This window comes from Typopeltis vanoorti, chromosome 5 (genome assembly GCF_054136105.1).
Source record: "Typopeltis vanoorti isolate ZY-2024b chromosome 5, IOZ_Tvanoo_1.0, whole genome shotgun sequence".
Taxonomy (NCBI): domain Eukaryota; kingdom Metazoa; phylum Arthropoda; class Arachnida; order Uropygi; family Thelyphonidae; genus Typopeltis; species Typopeltis vanoorti.
This window is the reverse complement of record NC_143553.1, coordinates 119,011,070-119,024,142: the sequence shown is the minus strand read 5'-3', so window position 1 is coordinate 119,024,142 and position 13,073 is coordinate 119,011,070. Positions and strand designations below refer to the sequence as shown.

The 13,073-nt window shown below is 34.0% G+C and overlaps 1 protein-coding gene across 1 annotated transcript in view; it reads right to left on the bottom strand.

Moving 5' to 3' along the window:
• LOC150106756 (cell adhesion molecule Dscam1-like) overlaps positions 1-6,464 on the bottom strand; it is a 126,623-nt gene extending 120,159 nt beyond the window's left edge. The window contains exon 1 of the mRNA XM_090393475.1: positions 6,422-6,464. Coding sequence (XP_090249601.1) covers positions 6,422-6,464 — 43 coding nt within the window. The remainder of the gene's footprint in view (positions 1-6,421) is intronic.
• Between the last annotated feature and the right edge of the window lie 6,609 nt (positions 6,465-13,073).

Here is a 13,073-nt window from a genome sequence, read left to right as displayed (position 1 = left end):
TTTATATTGTAGTTTGCTAATTTCTTTCTTCTTCTCTCATTATTGGTATTTTCTTTTTCATAAAATTTATTTTTTGTCTGTTTTCATTTTGTTTTATTTCTCTTTCTGCACTTTCATGTAATAAAAAAAAATTAGGTTCATGCCCCAGTTGTGAAGGGAGGGATTTTCTAGGTCCTTTTCAGTAACTTTTCCTCCCCAAAATTGAAATATGTCATTGTACTGACTCTTCGTGGTTTGAACTGAGTTACCTCGGTGAAAATTCGGAAAAATTCCTCAGCGTTTCTATTTCTGAATAATATTCTCCTTCCTTTCCTCTATCCCACTTACCTGCTTTATTTTTTTGCTTTTCTCAAACATCGCATCGTCGCTTGTTTTTTTTTAACCCTTTCTTTCTTTATTTATTACATTCTTTTATGTGCCATCATCCTTACACTTGACGACAACTGCTCGACATCTACATTTTTGTGCGAAAAAGTACGGAAACTATGATGACACCGTTAAAATATGCCCAGAAAAGAAAACGAACTGATACCTAAATCATTGAGATAAGAAAAGACAGTTTCTGAAAGAAAGACAAGAGAATAAATCTCTACGTGGAATATGTTTGGTGAGAAAACTGTACACCGAATGTAAATGGGATTAAATAGTTGACGGTTGCTTAAAAAGAGTTGAAGCACTTCGAAAAATGGTCTACGTTTCTATGCGCATTTTTCAATAACCTGAAGGAAATGCAAGGAATAAATTTTTCTTGCGTGTACTTTGCAAGCAAAGCTCTGTAATCCATTTACCTCAGTCATAGACAAAGAGATTAACAAAATGATGTGCAACAATACCTACAGTTTACATTTTTCTGGGAGACACTTGAAGCAACTGTAAATCGTTTACAGTTTCCTTACTTAATCTATAACACAAACAGTCAACTCTTTTTATCTTTTCCTATTCGTAGATGTTGTCATCAGCTGCATGGCTTTCCCCACATAAGCTCCGCATTTGTCTTGTTTTGTTGCAATTCGGAATCAATACCAATTTCTCTTTCCAGCGTTACCAAACCCCTTTGTTTGATTTCACAGGGTGATTTATAGACCTGAATAGAGGGCGCTTCAAAAAAAAAATGAGAAAGTATACAGATGCGTCGTAGTTTAAAGCAATGCCTGCTATTCTTTTCGTTTAAAATTCAAGACACAATCGTCATTCTGGTGGCTCACAATAGAGTTCTTTGATCAGACCTATTTCTTTTCGGGTTTTAAGGGACGTCACAGTTTTGTATCCGATGTATGAAGTCCTTTGTGTATCGCATGGTTGCTCCAAGATCATTTTTCAAACTCTTTATTTCGATGTTTTTTTTTAATCTAAAAAAAGCATGTATTAAGCCAATATTGCAAGAAAAAAATATAAAAATGCTATATTTACATAAATACCAAACTGATCACGTACATATTCCGACATTTCTTTCTTAAATAAACACATTTAACCTTTTATAGAGTACATCTAATATATATTTCTGTAAATATATTGAAGTTGTCTTTCGAAACCAAAAAATAAAAAAAAAATTTTTTTCTATCGGAAAAAAAATTCTTGATATGTGTTTTTTGTAAAATATGATGGGTAGTGTTTACTAAAAGAGACAATTTTAATGACATTAGTAAGAATAAAATATTATTTGCAAGCACCTCTGTAGTGTCGTTATGGAAACACACACACACACACACAAAAAAAAAAAAAAAAACATTTTTTTTTTTTATTTCAAACCAGTTTTTTTTATTTCTCGCGGAAAGAACGACAAAAAGAAATCACTTCCATTAAAAAAGACATACCGTGCTATAGAATCAACTGTCTTACCAAAATTGGGCTTTTTAAAAAATACTGTACTAATTTTTGTAATAAGACAGTTAAGTTACGTAAAACGTGGGGATAATTTATGTCAAGTTAGCCATATCGTTAATAACTTTTTATTTTATTATTTTATTTTATTATATATAAATTTATTATATTATAATTATTTTATTTTCATTAAAAATATAGAATAATTTATATAATTTATGTTTTTATAAAATAAATTATTTATTTCCTCTCCATAGCATTCTAAAATGTATTACTTGCAACTTTTCTAAAACACCTTTTAGATATTTTCTAAACAAAGTAATAAATAATTTTATGTATATTTACGGGTAGGTAGTCCTTTTTAGGACTTCCAGGGTAACAAATGGTAATGCTGTAGCCAATGAAGTTTTAACTGAGGCTTGGCTATTGCCGTTACCCAGCCATGACTAGAGCTTTTAGCTCATAACATCCCATCCACACAGATTTTCTTCATTCAGATGACGGGATAAAGAGTCAAGGACTCAGTCCATCGCCCAGTTCTTTTAAGAACTTTAAGAACGGGTAGGTGTGGTTTGGGCAACCATATACCCTTGGAGGGTAATGGATGGCAATGCTGTAGCCAGTGACGCTCTAACTGAGGCTCGGCTATTGCTGTTACCCTCCTGCCATGATCAGAGCTTTAATTGCTCAATAACACCTTATCCCTACACTGTCCTCTACAGATAACGGGGAAGATGAAAAGCATTCTTGCTTCGCCCCTTTAAGCCAGTCCTTATAAGCACTATTAAAAAAAAAAAAAAAAACGGGTAGGTGTGGGATGATTCCGATAAGATCCAATACCCTTGGAGGGTAATGATGACAACGCTGTAGCTAATGATGTTCTAACTGAGGCTCGGCTATTGCTGTTACCCTCCTGCCATGATCAGAGCTTTAGTAGCTCAATAACACCTTATCCCTACACTGTCCTCTACAGATAACGGGGAAGATGAAAAGCATTCTTGCTTCGCCCCTTTAAGCCAGTCCTTATAAGGACGGGTAGGTGTGTTTCTTTGAGGGACTAGTCCTTTTTAGGACTTCTAGGGTGACAATGCTGTAGCCAATGAAGTTTTAACTGAGACTCGGCTATTGCCGTTACCCAGCCATGACTAGAGCTTTTAGCTCAATAACATCTCATCCACACAGATTTTCTTTATTCAGATGACGGGATAAAGAGTCAAGGACTCAGTCCATCTCCCAGTTCTTTTAAGAACTTACGAAAATACGCGAATAATGGTTTTCTCGATAAGTAATTAAATTTTTCGAAATTTGGTATTCGTCAGTTCAAAGGTCGTATTAGAAATCGATTATGCTTTCTCACTGGGAAATTAAAAAATCATTTGATATTGTTTTTATCAAAAGGTGATTCAAATAATTGTAGTAGGCATTTATTTCCCTAAAAATCTCTTAGGAAATAACTGTTTTGTTGTTTCAAACATACATTCATACTTCTATTTACAGCAGAATGTTTTGTCATAGTGTCACTGAAGGTTAATGTACCATTCAAGAAATTGTGCATTGTCCACAAAATGTTTCTGTGATTGTCTGAAGTCAATGACAGAAAAGATTAAATCCACAATAAAAATGCTAGTCCGTTTATAGTCTCCATGCGTTACTTTTTTTTTTCCCTATCGGTCTATTGTGAGCTAACTCGTCTGTTGCACTGTATTTATCACGCCCGCTCCATTTTTCTTCATCAAGCTGAAAGGAACAAGACAACTTCTGTTCGTAGATCATTATATCTCTACAATGATAACCTGCGAATGATCTACACGAAAGTACAATACAACAACATCGTTCTTGAAAGGGTTTGACTTGATTTTTTTTTAATAAGGAATATCGATGCCATAGCAATTTGAGTTAATGGTCTCAAGTACATTTATCGATCTTGGCCTATTAAGTTGACACGAGTGTATTTTTTTTTTTTTTGAAATAGATAACCTGCTGAGTGTTCGCAAAGTAAAAATCACTTAGCATACAGTGAACTATATATGTTGTAAGTTTCGTTTTAGCATATAATAGTTAATTTGACATTATGTCATTATACTGGTATTACATCTTTGACAAATGATATCTGAAAGTCTGGTATAAGAGAGCAAAACACTTCTTGCAATACGACATATATACATTTTTCTTATTAGTACTATATATCCCCCCAAGCGTACTAATATTAGTACGCTTGGGGGATATATAATACTTGTAGCACATTTATGACGCACAGCGTTTTTGTCTAATTTAATAACAAAATATTTTGCCATGACCGATACAATAATTTTAATACTTTGCAACCCATATATTAATTGTCTCATAGTAAGGAATAATACTTTTTTTTCGAATAAAAATTCAGAAAATTTAAGGAATTGCATTGTGTGTGTGTGTGTGTGTGTGTGTGTGTGTGTGTGTGTGTGTGTGTGTGTGTGTGTGTGTGTGTGTGTGTGTGTGTGTGTGTGTGTGTGTGTGTGTGTGTGTGTGTGTGTGTGTGTGTTAAGAAGAATTAATATATTTAAATTAAATTATGGAGATGGGCATTTTAAAACATCGGCTGAGGAAATAATGTACCACTATATAACGGCTTATAAAATTGAAAACTTTGGTATAAATAATATTCTTATGAAAATTACTAACATTTTTTAAATATTTTAAAAATTTAGTACTTTTATTGAAATTATATCAAATACACCAACTATAAAAATACATTTTACAACTTGCTAAAATTGACATATTTTTCAAAATTCATTCATATCCCCGTGTGGTAGCCTGGATAAGAATAGCTCCACCACAAATCCATGCATGTCGTAAGAGGCGACTAAATGGACACAGAGTTTCGAGAGTTTTGTTCTTTCAGGTTTCTTCCGGAATTTCGCTTCTGTTGAGTGGGGCTTAGAAATTTCGCTCCCGGTGATGGGGGAGGGGGCTTAGATTTCGGGAGGTTTCCCTGGGAGTGCATATGCATATGCATATTTTGAGTCTCAGGGGTGGGTGTCCTCAGGCACGGCCCGCTGAGGGGCTTTGTCCGTCGATGCTTATCCCAGGAATATGAGCGGTTCTACTCAGTGGTGGGGGAAGATCACTGAGTGTAACCAACGCTGATTTGGACGATCTTTTGGCCACTATTGAGTCGTCTAGGGATCGTTCTAATTTTTATACGCTTTACTTACGTATCAGCCCCAATGTAGCTCATGCATGTCGTACGAGGCGACTAAAATGGGCACCCAGGGAGGATAATGGATGGCAATGCTGTAGCCAATGAAGTTCTAACTGAGGCTCGGCTATTGCTGTTACCCTCCTGCCATGATCAGAGTTTTATTTATACAGCTCAATAACACCTTATCCTTACACTGTCCTCTACAGATAACGGGGAATATGAAAAGCATTTTTGCTTGGTCCTTTTAAGCCAGTCCTTATAAGGACTGACTTAAAAGGACTAATTCATTCATAGTGATTATGTTTGTGTTCTAAGACATTAGGACTACGTTGATAATTTAAATCTTCTTATGTACAATTTCAACGCTAATAACATTGTAGTAGTCATAACTGTACTCGGTACAGTGAGTGTATACGCCTACGTTACAAATTATTTTTCTTTGAAACTTAACGACAAATCGATAAGTTTTTTTTCAGCTACGCTACACCAAAACATTTGCACTTATGTTTATTGCAACTAGAAATTACTGGAAATTGACTCTCTACTTCCCAAAGTATGCACGCGTTTTTCATTTACTGATTTAAATTAAACCATAGGTACAATTTGTGATCTTTGATACCTCAGAATTAACTTTTTTATGATAGGAAAAGAACGTTCTGCGCAAATTCCCGATCTTATAACAGTTTGAACAATATTAATCCACCTGAAGTAAGTACCGCATATTACTACTTTAAAAAATAACTTGTCTAAACTAGGAATTAGAAATTCGACCAAAGGACTAAATCAAAATTTACCGAAACTGTACTAACTACATCTCATACATTTAACAGCTTTTTAAAATCGTCCGCAGTGCTGCCTTCGAAAGAGCAGATGATTAATTCTGTCTCCTCTATATTATGATGGAAAGCTGCGATCTCCTTAACTCCTCCCAACATTACAGTCTCTCTCTCTCTCTCTCTCTCTCTCTCTCTCTCCATGCTCTTCACGTAAACCAAAGAAAAGCATTTGTGATATTATTTTGCCTGAAAATCTTTGGATTTTCAGATTGATAAACAAGCAAGGGCTTGAATATAAGGTCTCCAGAGGCATTACCACAACAGAGCAAACTGATGCGGTCCTTCACGGCTTGTGACCTGGTAGTTTGAACTCATTTCTCGTAATATAAGTTCTTTTTGGCAACATCTTCCAGAAGATACCTGTTTCGTCCGCAATGAACACCTGCTGTAGAAGATAGTCTTTCTCTTCCACGTGTTCTGCAAACTCAGTTTTAAACTCTTCTGTTGCCTCTTGGTTGCACTGGTAGCCTCCACATGCCGCACAACTTTTTTAATACCCGACTTCTTTTTGAAGCTTTGAACCATCCATGAGGGGGTAGTAAAATCAGTGACTCGAACTAGATGGACTTTCTTGATGTTTTACCTGCAAAACCAGCTCCAGAAGACTCCGATCTCTTAGCAGCCATGTGTTTAATTTTAGGTCTTTCTTAATAATAACTTAAAAGTACAACAGTGCAATATATATATATATATATTTTTTTTTTTTCAGAATTCATTTTTACTCGGTTGGAATATTATTCAAAAAGCTTTAATGACTGTCATCGAGAGATAAAAAGATGACATGGTATATTTAAAAAGATACTACTAGTTAACAAGTTTCGTTGAATAGATCAACATCTTCAGGTATCACAATCAAAGAAATATATAAAGAATTACAGAGACTTAAAATTGTAATAACATAACAAGTACAAAAACACAGCAGCGTGTTTGAAAACAAAATGCGAGCTTGAGTTCCAAACAAACGTATACTACGCGCTGTCGCGAGTGCGCCAATACTGAACAGAGGCAACATGTGCGTTCAGAGAGATTGAAACTTCGGCTGTTGTTGATATGAGAAGAATCTAGAGAAATTTTTCTAGATTCGACAATCTTTTATTCAAGCTCATCATAGCACACCTGGATGTTAGAAGTTTGAGTCCAGTTCACAATGTGTTGGCAGCCATCGTCTGAGTTAATTGAAAAGAGAACGTGGCTAGAGAGAGCGCTGGCTCTAGTCCTGTTATATCTCTACAGTGTTCTTCCAAACGTAGAGGGATGGATTTAGCAGTCTGGCCATAGTATGGCCTTCCACATCACATAAAATCTTGTACATTCCAGGAAACTGAGTAGGAAGATGTTTCTCTTTTTCAGACTTGTCTAAGATGATAGTCGCATTCCCTTTGTCAGCCGGAAGAATAACGATGTTATTATTATCTTTTAAGGACTTAATAGCTGGTCTTTCAGAGTAAGAAATGTTGTCCGGTGGAGGTCTAGTTTTATTTATGGTGAAAATGGCTTCCATAGGGAGGAGGTTAGCCTCTTTGTTAGGTAATAAAGAAGCTGCCTTTTCTATCTTTGTTAAGAGATGTTCTTTAGGAATGGATGTAGGAGCAGTGACATAGTTGAGAGCTTTAGCAACTATGCTTTCTTCTGCCAAAGATAGTTCATGGGAAGACTTGTTGATAACAACTTTGTTTAAATAGGTAGAGTCAAAATGATACGTTTTGCTATCCTGTATATATTTAAGAGAATCGTATTTTCTAATGAGGTTGATTTTATTTAAATTGTGTAGTTTAGAAGTTTTAAGAGTGCTAATTACTTTCAAATTGTTCCAAGATGAACTCTCTAGAGAATGAGATAAACATGTTTCATGATAGGTCTTCCTAGAGAAATAAGTGGAAACACAACGTTTGTTATCGCAAAAGCTACTAACTCCTTCCACCTTAAACCAAAATTCTGGTCGCTATATTGATGATATTTTCCTCATCTGGGAAGATGGTGTCAACAACTTCAATTTATTTTTAGACCACCTAAACAAGATATAAACTAGAATCCGATGACTACCTCAGTAGTAGGGTGGTAACTAGTGACAAGATCAAGATCAAGATAAGATAAGGAATCATGATGTGATTGGTTGTTGATTTGATGATGTCATTGTGGTCGTGACGTCATGAGATTGGAATGTTTGGAATTTCTCTGTGGGCATATGTGTCAATGGCTTCAGTTCTTGTATTTTGGTTTGCGTATGGCATTATGGGTGATGTTAGAGATAAGGATTCGTGTTGTGATTGGTGGTGCACTAGTGACAAGATCAAGATCAAGATAAGATAAGGAATCGCGACGTGAATGTTTGTTGTTATCAGATGTCGATAAGTGACGTCATTTGTAAATAAGTGACGTTATTGTTTTGAATGGAAAGGAAGATATATTAGCGATAAGGATTCATGTCGTGATTGGTTGTGCACTAGTGACAACATCAAGATCAAGATAAGATAAGGAATCATGACATGAATGTTTGTTGTTTTCAGATGTAGATAAGTGACGTCATTTGTTATTTGTAAATAAGTGATGTCATTTGTTAGTTGTAAATAAGTGTCGTTATTGTTTTGAATGGAATAGGCAGATATATTAGTGGATAAAGAATTGTGTTGTGATTGGTGGGACACTAGTAACAAGATCAAGATCAAGATAAGATAAGGAATCGTGACGTGGATGTGTGTTGTTATAGAGTTTAGAATGTTTGGCATTTCGCTGGGGCCCTCGTCTGTCAGGGACATCATGTGGTGTTTTGGTTTGGCTATGGAATTGTGGGTGATGTTTTTGAGATACGATATCTTGGAATTTTCCCAGGGTGACACACATCTGTCATTGTTGTCATGTTTTGTTTGTTTTCTATAAATGGGTGTACTAATTTTCCATTACATTTTGGGGTATTTCTTTCCTGTTAAAGGATGGGAATTCTTACAGTAGAGTTATGATGACGGCAATGATTAGGTTTTTCTGAATAATTTAATAATATGCTATGTCACTCAAACATACAGTTGTTTTTTTTTCTTCTATAGATGATAGTACTAATTTCCAATACATTTTGGGGCATTTCTTTCCTGTTAAAGGGTGGGAATTCTTAGAGTACAGTATAGTCTATTCGCGGATGTGTTTTGAGCTTTTCTGAATAATTTAATTATATGCTGGTGACCCTCACACACACACACATACACATTAGACATCAAAAGTTGCTAATGTATCCATGTTAATACTCTAATATATACCCTATGATTACTCTTATGAAAAAAAAAACTATTCACTGTTAGAATTATGCTTACCAAAACATACGCACAGTGATTATTAAAATTACAATTATCAATTGTTATGTTCAAGTTAAAAAAAAATTAACTTACATTTCTTTCCAGAATGGGAACATCTTGGTACAATCTAGGTTTTCTGAATATTCCAAATGTTGATTATTAACATATATTCACAGAACACAAACACAAGTCTGAAAATGCAGTTCACTTTTTCATTATAGGTTACTGTGGCTAACATATACTCACACTACAAAACACACAAAGCATAGGAGTTGGAAAATATTTCTGTAAATAAGCAGAAAAGCTAGTTGACTACTTAATTTATATTACTATCCGATTTGTTCTCTGTATTAATTCTTTCCCACTGTTGCTCATGCTATAATTTCCCAAGCTTGGTGAGAAAATCTATGCACCATTTAGTTTAGGGTAAGTGATATTTCTGGTTTTCGAATTCTGATAGCTGTTAGAGTATGGAATTCTGACAAGTGAAATTATTATTATTTTTTCTTCCAAATTGATTGGCTATTTTCTGTATTTTACTTTTAAAATTCATATTCTAACAGAATAACTGAGCAAAATTAATAAATATATAAAATGTATGTGAATTTATTTTCCGCCACTGAAGATTTCTCATTAAGTCTTATCTTAAAGATATCTCTCTTATCCAGTCACCAATTTGTTGTATGTAGGTGAGAAATGGTGTGTTTAGGTTCGAACTCTTGGTTTCCGTTGGGAAATTACCAACATGACTATTAATTTTACCTTCGATTACTTGTGCTCTTAACCTATTTCTGTAAGTGGAATTTATTTATTTTATTTATTTTTTCTTTAGCATTAGTAATTTTAAGTAACTTATATGAGACAAACAAGGTTTTTAACTCTCGACAGTGGGTGAAAAATATGAATTTTCAGTTATCATTGGGAAAATTGATTGCCAATTTCTTTTGAATAAGAGTTCAAATTTATTTCCTAAAGAAATTTGTATTTCTGATGGAATTATTGTAAGATATGCATTCATAAAATCACCTTGTAGTTGGAAAGAATTACCTGAAAGAGTGAAAAAAAAAGAATTCTTGGTTAATAAAATATAACCATCAGCTGAAGTGGGAAATTGGTTCACTACCTCTGGACAAACTAAGAAATTGGATGATAGAATCAACATGCAAATATCAAATATTACTCGCCAAAGGAAGAGAAAAATCAAAAACATTAACGAGGTTAATAGGGAATCCTGTTCTTGATTTAAATGAAATTGGATGCCCAAAACGTGAAAACATAATGTGTACTTTTAAATGCTTTTGGAAACATAAGGAAAGATTCTGTGCTTTTAATAATTCTCAGAAGTATATGTATTGGTTTCAAAAAAATAAATATGCAACCCTTAATTTTAACTACAGTAATAAATTCCCAACGAACACCAAATGAAAAATTAACTTTCAGAGGAGAGAGTCACATTGTCAAAAATCACATGATGGCAATTCCACAACCATGGAAGAATCTTTGATGTATTTTTCAATTTATTTATTTTCTGTATTGTTAGATTCAGTAAATACAATTTGTAAATAATATTTCATTCAAATAAAATGTGTAAATTTAAATGAACAAATTGGGTGTCATTGATGTGTTATACAAACTTAAGACCATAACATTTTTTTTCCTTGTGAAATTTCATGCCACAAAGTAACCAGAGACTTTTTTTGACTCAGTGAATTAAAAGTCTTATTTGTTCATGCAAGCCCTCAAATATTTCATGAAACTGTCAACTCTTGGAAGCAAAAGGAATAATCGGGTATTAAATTAATAGCCAGAATTTTAGTGGTGAAGATTTCACCTGAAAAGTCACAATACTGTTAGAGTTTGGCTATTTTACAGAGCCACTAGATATTTTAAACCGATGACACATTACTAAAACTCTTAAAAAGATTGCTGTAGAAAATATATCATATAAAAATTTTGTATTATTTCTACCTTAGCTCACCGAGCCAACTCTTTTCTTACAGAAGAAACAGAAATTGAAAATGAACTCCTTTTTCTTAAAAAAAGCGTTTATTAATAATGGTTTCTCTCCTAAGAAAATTGACAAATTTCTTTTTTCCCAGTCACTCAACTACTTCTGAAGATCTCTCTCCCCCAGAGCCTTCATCTCTTTGCCTTAAATCAGCTCTCTTTCACCAAAACTGGCAAAAATTCTAAAGACGTTTAACTTCAGAACTTGCTTCGCTACGGTCCCAAATCTTCGTTTAATTCTTAGTAAACCTAAAGAGAAACATCCTCCTACTCAGTTTCCTGGAGTGTACAAGATTCTATGTGATGTGGAAAGCCATACCATGGCCAGACTGCTAAATCCATCCTTCTACGTTTTGAAGAACACCGTAGAGATATCTCCTATAACAGGACTAGAACCAGTGCTCTCTCTAGCCACGTTCTCTTTTCAGTTAATTCAGACGAAGGCCGCCAACACATTGTGAACTGGACTCAAACTTCTAACATCCAGGTATGCTATGATGAGCTCGAAAGAAAGATTGTCGAATCTAGAAAAATTTCTCTAGATTCTTCTCATATCAACAACAGCCTAAGTTCCAAGCTCTCTGACGCACACGTTGTCTCTGTTCAGTATTGGCGCACTCGCGACAACGCGTAGAATACGTTTGTTTGGAACTCAAGCTCGCATTTTGTTTTCAAACACGCTGCTGTGTTTTTGTACTTGTTATGTTATTACAATTTTAAGTCTCTGTAATTCTTTATATATTTCTTTGATTGTGATACCTGAAGATCTATTCAACGAAACTTGTTAACTAGTAGTATCTTTTTAAATATACCATGTCATCTTTTTATCTCTCTCGGTAACAGTCATTAAAGCTTTTTGAATATATATATATATATATATTTATTTATTTATTTATTTTTTAACTGAGGCTCGGCTATTGCTGTTACCCTCCTGCAGCTTATAGCTGTATATTACCCCATCCATACATTTTCTTCTACAGATAACGGGGGATATGAAAGGCATTCATATATATATATATATATATATTGTAGATAAATCGATTATTCAAATGGTAATAGAGGGCAATGCTGTAGCCAATGAAGTTTTAACCGAGGCTCTACTGTAGCTGTAACCCCGACCAGAGCTTATAGCTCAATAACACCCCATCCATCAATTTTCTACTACAGATAAAGGGAAATATGAAAAGCATTCTTGCTTCACCGTTCTAGCGAGAGAAAAAAAAAGATTTATTGTAAAACAATTAATATTATATTCTATTATATTAATATTATATTAAATCACATAATTTGTTTTGAAAATACAACATATTCATATATTAACTATCTATAATGTGTAAAGAGATTCGTTTTTCTCTATTTGAATTTTTGGTATTTTTCTGTATTTAAATTTAACATATACAGTATAAATTGATTTTTGTACTCACCAAGTAAATTTTAACGGTTCATTTAATTAAATGAACTTTAGAAATGCAATCTTGTTTATTGATACACGTAAATTAAGAGATTTTGAACTTTATATTTTATTCATCCCTTCATAAAAGAGGAAGCAAGCAGATTCTGTTGAGACTGATAAACAAGCTATACCCCCCCCCCTTGTAAGTCATACGAATTCATGCGCACGTTTCCTCCTTATGATGCGAGCGACGAGACGTGAATAGATAAAATATGACCCCCATAAATATTTCTAGAAGTGTCCATTGAGACTTGTAGGAACGGAAACATATCAACAACTTTGTCATCATGAAAAAGAGAATTTGAGGCGAAGACTTGAATAATGGCCTATACGAATACAATTTAATAAATTATGGTTTTGTTCTGTTTGTAGTCCTATCTGCTTATTCTAAAAGTTAGTATACAGCTGAGTAAGTGCCAAAAAAAAGTAGTGTTGAGAAAGATGACGATAAAATAATATTTACTATCTCACAGAAATGAAATTCACTAAGG